This window comes from Podarcis erhardii (assembly GCF_964252035.2).
Source record: "Podarcis erhardii genome assembly, chromosome: 2".
NCBI classification, from domain to species: domain Eukaryota; kingdom Metazoa; phylum Chordata; class Lepidosauria; order Squamata; family Lacertidae; genus Podarcis; species Podarcis erhardii.
Window position 1 is genome coordinate 70799098 of NC_138498.1, and position 16521 is coordinate 70815618.

General features: G+C 54.6%; 1 protein-coding gene and 1 long non-coding RNA gene across 2 annotated transcripts; one reads left to right on the plus strand and one right to left on the minus strand.

Moving 5' to 3' along the window:
• Window positions 1–979: 979 nt before the first annotated feature.
• LOC309334841 lies at window positions 980–5428 on the minus strand. Its single transcript, XR_014153292.1, has 2 exons — window positions 4370–5428; window positions 980–2809 (listed from the first exon to the last, which is right to left on the minus strand). It is a non-coding gene; the product is annotated as an uncharacterized lncRNA (long non-coding RNA).
• A 1793-nt stretch (window positions 5429–7221) lies between these two features.
• EGR1 (early growth response 1) lies at window positions 7222–10740 on the plus strand. The gene is made up of 2 exons (XM_081850601.1): window positions 7222–7666; window positions 8067–10740. Exons 1-2 carry the CDS (start codon window positions 7405–7407, stop codon window positions 9476–9478), a joined length of 1674 nt encoding a protein of 557 aa, XP_081706727.1. The 5' UTR covers window positions 7222–7404; the 3' UTR covers window positions 9479–10740.
• Window positions 10741–16521: the final 5781 nt, after the last annotated feature.

Here is a 16521-nt window from a genome sequence, read left to right on the forward strand (position 1 = left end):
CAACAGCTTAGGCTGGTACACCAGCTGTGGCTACTTCTGACTAGATAGAAATAGCCTGGTCACAGTTATCCATGCTCTGGTCCTGCTGGGACTATTGCAATGTTCTGTACACACAGCTGCCTTTGAAGACTGTCTGGAAGCCTTAGGTGGTTCAAAACATTGTGGCTGCATTTCTGACTGGCACTGGGAGTATGGATCATATATTATAAGTTTTGAAACAACCACTTTGGCTCCTAGTCTGGTTTTGAGCACATATCCTTATTGATTGGTTTTAACATTTGATATAATTTAAAGTCTGTGGCTCTCCTGCCAACCTAGCAGTTCGAAAGCACGTCAAAGTGCAAGTAGATAAATAGGTACCGCTCCGGTGGGAAGGTAAATGGACGTTTCCGTGCGCTGCTCTGGTTCGCCAGAAGCGGCTTAGTCATGCTGGCCACATGACCCAGAAGCTTTCTGTGGACAAACGCCGGCTCCCTCAGCCTATAGAGCGAGATGAGCGTGCAACCCCAGAGTCGGTCACGACTGGACCTAATGGTCAGGGGTCCCTTTACCTTTACCTTTAAAGTCTGTGGCTAGGGTATCTTAACGGCCAAAGTTTCCCACTTGAATCTGCCTAGGTATTATGATCACCGCCAGAGGCCCTTCTCTGGCTCCATCCACTACCAGAGATGAGGCGGGTGGTGACCTGAGACAGGGCCTTTTTGGTTGTGGTGTCCCATCTCTAACATTTGCTCCCCTGAGAGGTTTGCCTGGGGTCAGTCTGCTTCTTTTTCTTTTCTATGTGTGTTAGGTGAAAACTGCTGTTGTCCTGGGAACCCTTGTGAGCTGGAGTCACATGCCTTAAATAAGCAAGAAAAAACAAGAACAGAAACTGAAAGATGGTAGGCTGCCTAAAACCACCTCATGCTGAAACGAGCTTTGAACTGAGAACTTCATGGTTTGCTCTTAAACTGAACTATGATGCACACAAACATGGGAGTGAGTGCTAATTATTTTTTTCTTTATTCAAAACTGTCAGATAGCCTGGGGAGCAGGCAGTTCCCACAAGACTGGAAATCATCAGAGGCCTACACTTACCCCTTTATTTCAGAGGCAGCATGGTGAGTATGTTACTCCAGAGTAGGAGATCGGGCCACTCTGCTTATCACTGGGTTTTCTCCTGTCCATGTAAAGTCCCAGCACCTCACCGCCTGTATAAAATCTCTCCCCGAATATAACCAAAGCATGCATAACAATGGTAGATTCCCTTCTCTAGTTCAGCTAGCACAGGGATGTCCAACTGGTCGATCGCAATCTACCGGTCAGTTGTTCCTGGTCAACTTTGGGTCTGACTCCCCAATAAAAGCTGAACAACTTCGGTTAATCCAATGGGGTAGATCACTGCCAGTGTTTTTATAGTGGGAGTAGGTCAAAGTCTCTTGGAAGTTGGACATCCCTGAACTAGCACATCATCCGAATAGGGTTTCCCCCCATCCGAAACTGGGGAGAAACACAGCTGTCGCCTGAGTAATGCTGAATCCAGCAGTATTCCCAAGCCCCTCTCATACAGTCCCATGCAAGGTAGGTCATGCACTCAGCTCTGAATTAGCTGTTCTGCTGAACAAAAGTATCTCTGTGTTGACTTGATTCAGTTTCCATTCAGCAATGTAGAACTTGCTTCTGAGTAGACATGCAGAGGATCAAGCATTAGTCATTATGCAACAGTTCTCAGGAAAGGATTCAATGAGGAAGGGACAATAAATCTGAAACACATCAAAAACTGTACTAGAGAAATGCTATTTGTAGGAAGAGCTCAGTCCTATGCTTGCTAATTAACATTATCAACAAATTAGATGATTAGCAAATGTGTTAGAAATCAACAGAGGAAATGGATAAAAGGTTCTGGTCTGCTCTTAAACATGGCATTACAAACAGCCTTAATGGGTTTTTTTCCTCCTCATACCTTTGGGATTTATTATGATTATTTATTAAACTTATTAGAATGTGACCTGAATTAGGCCCCAAAAATACCTGGCCTAGTTTTATCCATTTTGTTTTCAGCACAGAGCAGGAAACAGGGATTTCTTGGAAGGGGAGAGAGGGGAGCCTCCTGAATCTACCTCTGACAGATGTTACAATGTTGGCAGATGAGGATTTCTTTCAATCCCCCTACAGAGAGATGTAGATGGAAGTGCAACCTACAGCCTTCGTAGACATCTTTACAACCAAAGGCAGAATAACAACCTATTCCCCTCCCTGCCACACTACAGGAAGCTGCATCACCCAGCCCCTTGCCCAAGAGCGAATGTGTAATCTGCAGTTCTCCTGTTTTCCAAGTCTCCTGTCTCAACGACACAAAAACAGGTTTGGGGCCCTGAGAACCCTTCCCTTCCTTCATTTCCTTTGAGCTACTTCTGGAAAACGGTTTGCATGTTCAAGCCTGTCTTTGCATGTTCTCTGTGTTACACACGTGTGGTGACTTCCACATCTCAGTGATGTCAGCAGCAAAATTCCCTGTTGATTTTAGCAGCTTGTAAGCTTATTGATTTATTTCCCTTGTATCCAGCTCCAACTCAGATCAACTTGCATCTGGTTGCCAGGGCACTCTCCCATCCCAGCAGCTTACAAAGCTAGACCTGTTCAGTTTTCAACAGTGGAATCGCAGATGATGCTTTCAGATCGTCGTCTGCGCTGTCTGGTATCATGGGTTAATTTTATAGGTTCCTCACCTGCTTTAGGTAACAACATGTAAATCTGAGCCACATGATTGGCCCAGTGGTTGCAGCAGTATGGTCATTCTTCGCCCCCTTTTGACCTTTGAGTAGGAAGTCTAGAACATAAAATATTAGCTCTGTGTGTGTGTGCGCACGCTCTAATTTACAGCAAGTGCAATCTGTTTTCACTGTGCTACCTCACAGCATTTCCCTGTCCCCCAATCACAGAGAAGAGTGCCCTCTTCTGGATGGATGGATGGTATCACAGCATTTGACATCTTTATTTCAACTGCATTTGTTTTTGTCTTTGCTTTGTGGTTTATGGGCCATTAAATTAATAAAACACTTAAAAATTTAGTATAAGAATATGGGTTTCCTGTAGTATCAAACAATGGAAAAATGATGAATAAATAATCAGACAGAGTGATATGATATAGCTTTTCTGATATAACTGAAAAATGAATTTAAAATGTAGTGGGTTGGATTCAGAATTCAGCATGCCTGGTGCAAACTGACTTCCTCACCTTCTGGTTCCCACAACAGCCTTCCTAGCACCTAGCATTGTTCCACCAAGGGTTGGGGAGCCCCGCTGAATGGGGTCGGCTGTTGTGCAGATAGGAAGGCTGAGAGGATGGGTCACACACACAAAAAAAGCTGAGTGGAAGCTCCTTCTATGAGCAGAGCCCCCATTCGCATAAGTTTCCTCTGCCCCATTTGAGAGGAGGCACCCTTCCCCCTCAGCCCCCTCTGCCACATCTCAGCCCACCCAACAAGGACCTTATGGAGCCCTGGAAGGGTGCCATGGGGGCACTCAGCTTCAACCAGCTCTCTCACACATGGCTTAACTCCGTGTCCAACTCATTGTATGAACTAAGTTTAAATTGCATGTACACCACAGATCACCTTATAGCCTTTCATGCCTATAAAGCCAAACGTTTTGCTTAAAATACCAAGTCCGTAAAGGGGTGGGGGGAATGATATAATAGCTTTAACCACTTATAAAAGCAGTTTAAAAATATACCACGATACTTTCTAAAGCCAGAATTCTGTCCCGTTTCTCTCACTGCAGCCTGAGTATGTGGCCAGCTGTTCTTGAGGAAAGGCCACCTTCCTTGCACCATGTTTAGTGATAAAGTAATGATTGCATGTCATCATATGCAATCCCATCCACATTTTTCAGAATTTCTGATAGTCAACACACTTTCAGTTTCTCCCTATAGCATATTTTCTTATTTTTGTTCATGTTTCTTGCTGTACACTGCCCCAAAATCTCATACAATAAAAGATGGTAAATAGGGGTGTGGGGGTGTACACACATGGCTCCCTCTAACAGCAATCTCATGCTCTGAGTGACAACGACTATGCGGCCAAAATGGGGCCACTGAGAAAGAAGCGGGAGGTTATGTGGGAAAATCCGGAAGTCGGCAGAAGGACAACTTTAAAAGCAAACAAACCCATAGGGGCTTATAAACAGCCTCATGAGGACTGAGCATGCTCAGTAGCCAAGGTATATTGAGCGTCGTGGGCTGGGGTGGGGAGAAGGAATGAAGCATGCAGAATTAAAGCAGGTTTAATTTTTGCTTAATCTTGACTCTTGTTGCAGGTCCCACCTTTTCTCTCTATATAACTGCGGGGTCATCTGCGGCCTGTTCACACGTTTAGATAATGAGACTTACAAGCGTGAATAGTCTATTCAGGCGGGCTCCTTTCGTAAGCAAGGACTCCCTTGGATCATCCCCGGACCCGGATCTTACAGCGGTATACGCTGCTCTGCAAAGCGTCCCCCTAACGGAGCCGCGTTCAGACGACGCTGCTGAATGACTAATCTAACGGGGAGGGGGTGCCTGTCTTTCTTTCGCCCTGCCGCGGAGGGAAGGGATCCCGCAGCAGCTGCCAAGCCGGGGAGGGAGCCCCCCGAGCCCGCAGAGTGACGTGGCCAGGAGAGCACACGACAGGCGACGACACATAGGGGTCTCCTGGGCATGCGCAGTGAGGGAGGAGAAATATTGGGGAGGGGGCGATGCTCGGACGTCTCATGCCAACGAAGCTTGTATGGAGCCATCCTCGCTCAGGTTCTTGCACGCCGGCTGGCTGCTGCCTGGGAATTCAGTGGAATCCGTAAAAATGGGTGATCGCCCCCCAAATCACGCGCCCCTTGAGATCAGGAGTTGTGCTGGGGAAGGGGGTGAAATCCAGCCTCACAGAGAGAATAATGAAGAGAAGATGCTTAGAAAAGGGGAGATCGTCCACTTCCCCACCGAGGGGGTTGCCCTTGTAGCCGCGTGGGGCGGGAGGAGGTGGGCAAAGGATGCCTCGGCTTGGGCTGCCTCTGCCCGGCTCGCAGCAGCCTCCGCCTCCGCCTCCCGCCCAGGCTGTGAATGCCGAGGATTTCCCTCCCGTGGCAGGGATTCCTCCTCCGCCGCGGCCCCCGCGCGCGGAGGGGGGCTGGGCTGGGCTGCTGATTCCGCGTCTCTCTGCAGCACTAGCCTAATTCCAGCACAGAAGCCTCTCTCCAGCTCCCAGCTCCGAGCCGAGTCTCCCAGGACTGCGGGGGAAGCACTTGCAGAGGCGGCCGCGCAGGCTCAGTGAGATCTCACTGCGTCTCAGGTTCTCTCGCTGGACAGATGCCAAGAAAAGGGGGGGGGAGGGAAGCGGGGGAGAGAGAGCCAAAAGAAAAAACCCGAAAGCCTGGGAAGCATCAGGGGCTTCTCCTTGGCACCGAGGAATCCCTGGGCTGCCTGCGCTGGGGAGTGGGGCGAATCCCACCTGCTGCTGCCAAGCAGCCTGTTTTGCAGGGCCAGCCAGCTGCGAAGGAGACGCTCGGTCGCAGCTGGCCCTGGGCGCCAGGGGGCAGCACTGAGCCGCCTGCTTTGCAACTCCCCGAGATTCCCCTGCATTTCGCATCATCAGGAAATTCCCTTTGACGAGATGCCTCTGCAGCCTTCTGCAGTGTGCGCGCCCGGGGTGCTTGGCGCTGGCACAATCTCTGCTTTCTGTTTCCCTCCAACCTCCCGCCCCCAAACCAGCCAAGCAGATTACAAGGGTAGCCCAGGCTGGACGAAGCGCCCGGCTCGGCCTGGAGGAACAAAGGGCACCCCCAAAACTGGCCCCAGAGGAAACAATTGTTTAGCTCGCTGAATATATATGCAAACATCGCGAAGGCCTTGCAGCTTCAAGTTGGTGAAAACGAATCCTTGAATTTTCCTTGGAAATGGGGGGGGGGGCAAGACCAAAATAAATTGAGGCGGCTCGACCACTTCTCTAAGAGGTCAGTTGGGGAAATGAACGCCTGAGGTAAGAATGGGCGCGTGCGAAGTGTCTCTGGCAAGCTGCCATCCCGAGCAAGAAGAAGGTGCAGCAATGCTACGTGGTCTCAGTGGTTGCCTCCGCCATGTAGTGCTTATCCGCACAAGGCAGGCTGTCGGCAGCAGCAGCCTCCCCGAAATGTATCAGGAAGAAACCCGTGCACGCTACCGCCGTAATGCAAGAGGAAAGCATAAAAAGGGAGAAGCCCCAATTCTGGAAAACACCTCAAGGAGGATGCCGATCCACCTAAAATGCATATACAAGATCACATCCGTGTGCATATGCATATCACTAATTTTGGAATCAGAACTTATTGCCCGGTTCCGATTTCACCCAGGTCCTAGCAGGGACCTAACTTCGCCCATATGCACGTATTGACAAGAAAGGAGGAAAAACCCATCCTTTCGCCCTCGCCTGCCCTGATTATCGTTTAAAGCGCGACTAATCCGCTTTAGCAGAGTTCTAGAATGCACGCTTCAAACTTGGGAAGTTATTCCCGCAGGAAGTTCGACGGGCGCCCTCTGGCGGCGGGTGCGCTTCTCGGGCGCCGCTTATTGGCTCTGCCCGCTGCACTTGCCGCCGGCTTTTCATTCTCCCGCGCGCCCCCTGGCGACCGGGGGGCGGGAGGGCTGCTCCTCGACTCGGACCCCGCCGATGCGGAGTTGCCGGGAGCGCCGATCAGGCGGCTCCGCAGCGCCCGGCCCCACAGGGCAGCAGGGAGACCAAGGGCTCCTCCGCGGCTCTCCCAGCTCCTCCTCCTCCTCCCCCTCCCTCCTCGCCGGTCTCTCCTCGCCTCCCGCCCCTGCCGGAATTGCCATATAAGGAACAGGAAGGCTCGTGCCGGAACAGGGCCTTTTAAGGGCATGGCCTTATATGGACTCTGCGTCCGGGGGCTTCCGGGGGCCGCGGCGGAGACCGCAAAGCGGGGACCCCGCGGGGGGGGGGCGTGCTATGGCTCCGGTTCCGAGGCCCGTGCCGAGGGACGGGGCCCCCAGCTGCTGCCCAGGCAGGCCGCGGGACTCCCGCCTCGGGCCCGGCCGCAGCCCCCCTTCTCGGCTTCCCCCAGTGTCAGGCTCTGACGCCAGGCGGGGTCCTCGCGCCCGGGAGCCATATAAGGGCTTCCTGCCTTCCATATTTGGACATGTACGTCAGGAAAGGGGCGGTGCGGGGCCGATGAGACCCGATATATAGAGGCTGCTCTGGGGCGGGCGGGGAGCCGAGAGCTTCTAGCGAATCGAGCCAGGGGGAGCCCCAGGCAAGGCGGGCGGGGGAAGGGAACGCAGCGTCTCCCGCGGGCACAGCCAGGGGGAACCCCAGGCCAGCGCCCACCCCGTCGACCCCCGCTCCTCTCGCCGCCCCACGGGCGCCGTAGCCCCCGGCCCAGCGCCCCCCCTCTCGCGCCCCCATGGCCGCGGCCAAGGCCGAGATGCAGCTTCTGCCCTCGCTGCAGATGGCCGATCCCTTCGGCTCCTTCCCGCACTCGCCGCCCACCATGGACTCCAACTACCCCAAGCTCGAGGAGATCATGCTGCTGGCCGGAGCCGGCTCGCAGTTCCTCAGCCCCGGCGGCGGCGGCGGCGGCAGCGAGAGCGGAGGAGCAGGAGGCAACGGCAGCTTCAACCCCTCGGGCGAAGGCGGAGAGCAGTCCTACGAGCACCTCGCTGCAGGTAGGCAGAGGCACGTCCCGGGATGGGGGGGCAGAGGGGCAGCCCTCCACCCCGTCGGGCAGGGGACTCCGCTATCCTGAGCGCGCGGGGAGGGAGGGGGATTCTCCGACGTGCGTCACCCGCCCGGGCCAGGTAGCTCCGGCAGCTGGAGCCGCGCCAGGCGCTGCAAGATGTAGCGCTCCATCCTTCCTGAGCCCTGAGGGAAGCTGGGGGGGCGGGGAGTCCCCGAAGTGGGGCCGACCAGACGAGCGCGATGCCCCGAGATGAACAGCTAGCTGGGGGGTGGCAGCTGTGGCTCCGATGCCTGCTTGCTTGTTTGCTTGCCTTTGGGGTGGCGATGGACGGAGGAGGAGGAGGCGGCGCTGTGGGGACTTACCTTGGGCCGCTCTTCTCTCGGCAGACACTTTCCCCGACATCTCCCTGAGCAGCGACAAGCCCTTGGTGGTGGAGACCAGCTACCCGAGCCAGACCACCCGCCTGCCGCCCATCACGTACACGGGTCGCTTCTCCTTGGAGCCGGCGCCTGGCAGCGGGGGCAGCACCCCTCTGTGGCCCGAGCCTCTCTTCAGCCTGGTCAGCGGTCTGGTGGGCATGGCCACCCCGCCTGCCACCTCCGCCGCGGCGCCGCCGGCGTCGTCCGCCTCGCCGTCCATCCCGTCGTCGTCGTCCGCCTCTCCCAGCCCGGCGCTGAGCTGCTCGGTGCAAGGCAGCGACTCGAGCCCCATCTACTCGGCGGCGCCCACCTTCCCAGCCCCAGGCGGCGCCGACCTCTTCCCGGAGCAGCCCTTCGCCAGCCCGTCGGGGGGCTCGCTGTCCTTCCCGCCGCCGGCTTACCCGACGGGCAAGAGCACCTTCCAGCTGCCCATCATCCCGGACTACCTCTTCCCGCCGCAGCCGCAGCAGCAGCCGGGGGGCGACCTGGGCCTGGGCCCGGCGGAGCAGAAGCCTTTCCCGAGCCCGCAGCCGTCGCTGACGCCGCTGTCCACCATCAAAGCCTTTGCCACGCAGAGTAACGGGGGCGGCGGCGGCTCGGCGGCGGCGGAGCCCAAGAGCCTCCCGGGGTCGTACCAGGCGCAGCTGGTCAAGCCCAGCCGCATGCGCAAGTACCCCAACCGGCCCAGCAAGACCCCTCCCCACGAGCGGCCCTACGCCTGCCCCGTCGAGTCGTGCGATCGCCGCTTCTCGCGCTCCGACGAGCTGACGCGCCACATCCGCATCCACACGGGCCAGAAGCCCTTCCAGTGCCGCATCTGCATGCGCAACTTCAGCCGCAGCGACCACCTCACCACGCACATCCGCACCCACACGGGAGAGAAGCCCTTCGCCTGCGACATCTGCGGGCGCAAGTTCGCGCGCAGCGACGAGCGCAAGCGCCACACCAAGATCCACCTGCGGCAGAAGGACAAGAAGGCCGCCGACAAGGGACACGCCGCTGCAGTCGCAGCCGCCCCGACGGCACCTTCCGTGGCCGCCTCCCCACTGGCGCCCTACTCCGCCTCGCCGGCCTCCTACCCGTCCCCCGCCTCCTCCTACCCCTCCCCGGGGCCGGCCTCCTACTCTCCCCCCGTGACGTCCTATGCCTCTCCCGTGACTTCATATGCCTCCCCCGTGACCTCACCCTTCCCCTCCTTCCCCTCGCCCTCGGTGGCCACCAGCTACGCTTCCATGGCCTCCTCCACCTTCCAGAGCCAGGCGGCAGCCACTCCGTTCCCATCCCCCGGTGGCCTCGGCAGCCCCTTCGGCTCGCAAGTGACTTCTGCACTTTCTGACATGGCCTCCACTTTCTCGCCCAGGACAATCGAGATCTGCTGAGAGGAGAAAAGGGGGCGAGGGGGGACACACACACACACACAAAACCACCACCAAGACTTTCCTGACCCCCGCCCACCCGTCTAGGTTAGGGTGGGGTGCTGATAAGGAATCTTCCTCTGGCACTTGGTGGAGGAACAGTGGGCTTCCTCGCAAGCCAACCCGGCCCTCCAGCTTTCCAGCAGCCGTGGGGTGGGCTGGGGTTGGGACTTATCTTTCAACTTCAACTGCCTGAAGACACAAGCTCCCGGACACCGGAGTTCCTCTCCACTTCTGCATGGACGAGAGAGGTCTTTTTTCTTCCGCGATGATTTCCCCCCAGCCCGCAATTCATTCCTTAGGGGGGAGCAATGGGACTTTGGGGAAAAAATCCATGCATAGACAATGTAATATTGTATTATGTGCCATGGCTTTGCTTTCCTTCTGGGTTCTTGACGTGAACAACCTCTTTGCATATTCATATTGCGTTCTTTGGAGTACGAAGGGCCATCTCTCTCGCTGGCGCTCTTTCTTTTTTGTATAAATGGTAATTTTTCGCTCTTTTCGTGACGACAAAGCTGTACTGGGTTTTACAACTTGTTTTGGGGGCTTGGGGTGGGGGAGGAAACAAACAAACAAAAAAAAGCAGCACTTAACTATGTATTTGAGCATGTCAACAGAGTGTGATGTTCTTTGTAAATATCACCTAGAGGATGAAACACTCTCGCGTGGCGAAAAGTTTTCGTTTGGTTTGATTTGTTGTTTTTCCTTTTGAGAACAAAAAAACAAAACACGTCCCAAGTCTTGGTGCCTTGTTGTGAAGCCCTGCTGACGTCATGCAACTCTGCGATTGGATGCTTTGCATCTAGCCTTAAGGTGAAAAAAGGGAAAGTGGGGGGGAAGGGGACTCTGAGGCTCGAAGACACACACACAGGAAAAAGGGGAAAGGAGCCGGGAGACAGAATGTAAGCAAAAAAGCAAAACAAAGCAAAACAAAACCCCGAACTTCTCAAAAAGTCTATTTTTGTTACAGAAGTGTAAAATTTATAAATATATTCAGCAGTTGGAATGTTGTAGTTACCTACTGAGTAGGCGGCAATTTTTTGTATGTTATGAACATGCGGTTCATTATTTTTGTGGTTTTATTTTTGACTTTGTACTTGTGTTTGTTTAAACAAAGGTGACTGTTTGGCTTATAAACACATTGAATGCGCTTTACTGCCAATGGGATATTTGGTGTACAATACCCTCTGGAAAAGTCAATAAAAAATATCGAGAGACCAGCAGTCCGGCTTGCTCCTTCCTTCCTTCCTTCCTTCTCCTTAGGCTTCCAGGGCTCTGGCCCGGCAACCCTCCTTTCACTCACTCCAGCTCCGGCCCTTTCCTGTACCTGCAGCCCAGCCGTCGGGCTGGGCCTCGTCCCGCACCAGTAGGAATCTCTGCCCTCGTGGTGGGAAGTGATCTCTGGATTTCTCTCTAGGGGGAGAATAAGATGCCCAAGTTCTCTACGACCCAGTTGTCATGCTTATGCGTGCGGCTCATGTCTCTATTCGCCCTTCATGCAATGCAGAGGTTTGTTCCACGCTGAACGACGTCGCCTTGCTCTCCCAGACCTAAAACGCCAACTAGCCCTCCCTTCCCCTTCCCACTGGGCATTGGGGGAGGCGACCCTCGCGAAGGTTGGAGGGGAGAGGACTCTGCACGCCGGATCTGCCAGGTCTGTGCCGAGCAGCTCGTCGTCGGAAGTGTCTGCACGTCTCTGCGGTGCCTAAGAGCGCAGCTGAGTCCTCCGCCAGCGCCCTCCGTTAGCTTAAACCCGACGGCTCTTTATTTCGCTGGTGGAGGCGTGTTTGCTGCAGAGACGGTGGCGAGGGGATCGCATGCCCCCAGGCAGGTGACCCTAGACGGATAACGCTGGAGGCATCCCGGTGGGAGGGGGAAGCCTGCCAGGCACTTGGCTTAGATGGGGCAGGCGGGATGTGGGGCTCCTAATCCCCGTGGTCCGAGGTCCCAGGCAGCTGTGAGTCCCTCAAGCCCCTAGATAACAGCTCTTCTGCCAGGGAGCTAAAGAACTGACCTCCTTCCAGCCTCCCCCATTATAAGGGTGGTGGGGATGGATCCTGTTCCCACTCTATAGCAGGGCTGAGCTGCGGGTCCCAAGATCAGGACCAGACTAAGTAAAGCCGAGAGAGAGAGAGACCCTCTACGGAGGCACCTTGGCCAAACCCCGCTGCCTCCGTTAGCTGCTCACACCACAGCTACTAAGCCTGCTCTGCTCGCTCCAGAGCAGATGCAGTCTCTCTCTCCCGCTTCAAACATTGCCCTAAATCAGGAGTAGCGGCATGCAGAGAGACCCATCCAGAATCGGGGCTGCGAATTGGTTCTCTCGCTTGGCTCTTGGCTTCTCTAGCCGGGTTCAAATGGCTGAGGAGCTCATTCTAGGATGTTGGACCCTACCTTGACTGTTCTGAAGGGCCAAATTCCCTTTCAATCTCAAAATACTGCTTATCACCCCGGAGTCTCCCTTCTGCTCCGGTTTATACGCAAGTAAGCCTCGTCGTGGGGTTTATTCCCTGGCAAACGGGTGTAGGGTTGCAGCTCTCGATCGCAATCTTCTGCATGTTTACGCAGGAGTAAGTCCTTCAACAGAGGCTCAGTCCTGGATCAGCGGGCACAGTATTGCAGCCTGCGTCGTCTCCGGCACAGCAGTAGGTCACTATAGTTCCCATTTTACAGATGAAGAACTGAGGCTGGAAGTTATATAATGACGGAAGTGAGCCGTGAAGCTATACTGCAGTGAGGGGAGCTGCTAGAGAGAAGGTCCCCCTGCTCTGCAGGTTTAATATACTCAGAAGCAGAGGTTTAGCAGAGACTCCCTCATTCTCCAATCCTGGAATACTTTCGCTCTCTTCAGGGTTGCCAACTTTTGGGGGGGATAGGTTCCTGTGCAAGACAGGCAGAAACCTCACAGGTCCTGCATCTCGCAGCGTGGTGATCAGAGTGGTAGGAAAGCGCCACCCGATACATTTCTGCCTGTTCTGAAGCTGTAAACAGTTCAGGAAGTTGTGACAGAAAAACAGCTGGAAATTCTACTATCTCTGGGTGGGCCCTTTCTCACCTCCCCATTCTCAGAGCCTAAGACGAGACAGGGCTCAGCCTCAGAACTTGTTTTGAGTGTCTACATCATTCTGAAAACCCTGCGCCAAGCAGGGGCAGCCTGCATGGCTCTGGGGCTTGTGGAATCATGAAAATCAGACTTCCTCTGCACATGTGCAGAGTGCATTCGCTCCCATCTAGTGACTTTCTCCAGCCTTTAGGACATTTCGCTGATGTGAGGGGGAGGACATGGGGGCGGAAGGGACATTACTTCCGGACAGCTTGATCTGCTCCCCCGCCGTTCAGAAACCGGGCGCTGCCCCCATAGGCCAGTGGTAGCCAAGGCATTCAGATGATGGACTGCAACTCTTATCATCCCTTGCTTGGGGGGGGGGGACAATCGGAGTTGGGAGTCCAGCAAAATCTAGAGGGCTCTGAGTTGGCGACCTCTGCCCTAGGCTGCGGGGTATGCCGAACTGAATATCTGAATCCTACCCCCTAAAACAGTATCTAGAAGTTTGCATTCCGACTTTCATCGCTGGCATTTTTCTACGAAGCAAACGGGATTTATGCATCTGATTTCAAAGTGGATCTTGTTTTTGACTCTGGGTGCTTGCGCTCCGCAGGAAAGATGAGGAAATTCTAATAGGATGGGCTGGGAGGAGACGCTCAGCTCCTAATGGGAAATAAAGGAAACTCCTTCGTCCAGCATCCCCTTGAAAAAGAAGCCGCGAGGCTGTCCGCGCCGTCGAACAGACGGGACTTTGATTCCACTCCCGCGCCATATACTGTATTAGTTCCGCACCACCCAGTCTCTTATTTCTGAAATGGCAGCAGCCGGCTGATACTGAGCCCCCTTGTCCCTCCCCCGCCAGCAAGCTCAACCCACCCAGTTAAGTCTGCTGCCCGACTTGGCATCCCGCTGTCTTTTCTTTCGACGGGGGCAGAAATGATGGCTTTGCTCCAAAGCGGCTCCTCCCGCCGAGGAGGCGCTATTCTGAGGCAACCCAGAGGGCAGGGCTTGGGCTTTTTGGATCTTGCGCGGGGCGGGGAGGGGGGGGGAGAGAAAGCTGGTTCTGAAATCCCACTCTGGCCGCTCACGAACCAGACCCCCGCCCCCTGAGCCCCCTATGCCTTAAATGCAGGGAGAAACGCAATGGGACAAGCGTTTCCTTGCACGGAGATGCAGCGTGGCATCTCTTTGCCATTCCTGGAGGAAACCTGCCGCCCCAGAAGGTCGTCACCCCAGTAGCTCTGGGCATTTGCAGCCTTTCAAATGGGAGTTCTCAGCAAACATATTCGGAAGTCGGTCGGGCACACAAGAAGGGGGCTGGCTTTGAAATAGGCGAGCTTAGCGCGATGGTGTCAGCCTCGCGATATACTAAATCCTCATAATTCCATGGCAAGAGCGTCCTGAGAGCCAATCGACCTTTTCTTTCTGCGCCGTTTCCGAGCTGCGCCACAGGCGCAAGTTCCACCGGTGAAGCTTCCTCCCATCACTTCATCCCATGGCCAAACAGAGGCTGCAGCTCGGCGGCCACCTTCTGCTTACCGCAGGGCTGTATGGAGATGTGGCAGGGGAGTGAAATGGAGCCCCCGACTGACAGCACTTCTCTCTCAACAGGACCACCGAGCCCAGCCCTTGGTGCAAGGCAGGCAGGCAGGCATCCTGCACCTGCAGACTCCTCTCCTGCCCGACCTTTCCTTGAAGGGCTGCTTCCACAGCCAGGCAGCTTGTGGATTCGCTCTTCTAGCCTTCTGTCTTAGGAAGAACGCTTATTTTGATACCCAGCCATCACTCCTTTCTAAGCAGTAAATTATGCTTTCCGTTTCTCATTACAGTATCGGCAATCCTTCTAACAACCCTGTAAGGTTGGCCAGTATCATTATCATCATTATTATTCCCGTGGGACTTGAGTCAGGGAGTCCTTGATCTGCAGGAGTCTCTCCGTCTGACAGCCTGTATCCTGCTTGTGTTTGCGATGCTTGAATCTTCTACTTAGCGCCACCAGAACCTGGTAGCCAATGCCAGTTCCTTCATCAGGGTTCTCATTGGTCAGAGTGTTTGGGGGGCGGGAGAAAGGCATTGATTGACATGTTGGAGTGGGATGGAGGTGGGGGTTCCTCGCAGCTTCAGGAGGCTGCTTCCGATTTACCCGGAGCCCACTAGAAAAACTTCAGATAGCTGAACGCATGGGATGAGGCTTTGGGGGACAAAAAGGGTGTTTACATCGTTGGGTCCTATCCATTGCCACTCAGACTGCCATGAGATTTCTCCTAGGGAAGCAGCGCGCAGGATTGCAGCCAGCGGGAGCTCCAACTGACACATATTATTGGCTGCTTCAGTCCTAACGGGGGGGGGGAGGCATATCCTCAGGGGAGGAGAAGGGAGTCCATCGATACAGAACCAACCGGCTGGCACTGAACACAGATGTGAGGAAGGAGAGACTGAGAAAATCAGAGAGAGAGATGAGAAGCAGTCTCCATTTCTCCCTTTCCTCGCCCAGCTTTGCTGCTTGTTTACTTTCCATTTGTGTTGCTGGACATATTTCTCTGCAGTATCTCTTTCCCCGGTGCCAGATTTGTAACTAAAGGGACTCCAGTAGAATAAATCTGTCAACGGGCTGAGCTTCCGAGTTCTTGGAGCGGCCTCTCCACCCACTCCCGCCTACCTCTGGATATATCTTTCTCAGGCCCATAGATCTCTCCTTCCGGGAGTGGGCTTTCATCTGTGACCCTGGTAGGACTCCAACGGTTTGGCTGCGAGTTTGTGTCTTTTATGCGTCTTGTCTTTGGGTTCAGCGGGATCATTGAATCACAGAGTTGGAAGGGATCACCAAGGGCCATCTAGTCCAACCCCCTGCAATGCAGGCATCTCAACTAATGCCTGCTTCCAGTCTATTATACCCTCCTCATAGTCTCAATAGGACTCACTCCTGTAGCCTGCTCAGCCTTGGCGCTATAAAATAAAAGGTGCCTTGAAGCATGTGCAGAATGCCTTTCTCCCACCACCGAGTCACCACAACCAGACCCCACGCATCTGGGGTTATGGAGATGGGTTTCTTGGACAGAGGGTATAACAAAGACGCACGTTTTCAACTGCAGGCACCTTTAGAAATGAAATAATTTCGCTGCAGTAGTCGCTGAGACCCATTTATATACCACAGAATTGGAAAGTGGGAAGATCCCCCCAAATTCTCCTGTTTTATCTCGGATATCTAGGTACTCTTATAGGTATGAGCTTTCTGGAGGTCCAAGGCTGCAAAGAGGGGCTGAGAGGAGAGCTGGGCTCTTTATACTGGTTTTGTAATCCAAGTGAGTTTTGAAGGCAGCTATGAGCCTGCAAACCTGCGGCATAGCTGCAAATAGGGATGTGAAATGACGTATCCAGGAGCTCACCTCCTTTTATGCTGAGCTAACCCATCAGAAATCCCAGCTTTCTGAATGCATCATAACTCACTAGGATTAGACCCACGACTAAAACGCGGAGAAAGAAAAAGGGGGAAGCCCCCCTCCCCAATACATGATTGTGGGTGAGCGTCTGATCAGCTGAGACCGTACGCTGATGGGCACTTAAGGCATCTGCACTGGGTTATACTCGGCAGTACTCAAAATGCAAGCGAGCTGCCCCTCGTTTTGGTGGGCGCTGCCCCTCCTGCGCCTCTCTGGGTCCAGGAGCGAGCCTTCCCCGTGCGAGCAGCACAGAGCCGGCTGCCCCGCCAACCCACCGTCGAAAGGGTGCTGCGCGCCCTTTAAAACGCGCCCTCCACGTTTCTTCCTAGCCGACTCTGGGAATCCCCGCTTCCTTGGCAAGCGCGGAGCTCCCAGCTGCCAAGTGGAGGATTTTATTAGACGGCCGCAGCGGGAGCGGATGAGGGGGAAGGTGCTGACTCGGTCTGTCTGCAGCGAGGGATGGATGGATCCGGAGACTTTTTCTGTTTTCCCCTTTTTTTTTAACCCAGGCTCGGTCG

Excerpts from the sequence above, each read along its gene's own strand:
- EGR1 (XM_081850601.1), top strand. The coding sequence starts at position 7,405 with ATGGCCGCGGCCAAGGCCGAGATGCAGCTTCTGCCCTCGCTGCAGATG. Across the intron at positions 7,667-8,066 it reads CTACGAGCACCTCGCTGCAG|ACACTTTCCCCGACATCTCC; the intron begins GTAGGCAGAGGC and ends TTCTCTCGGCAG.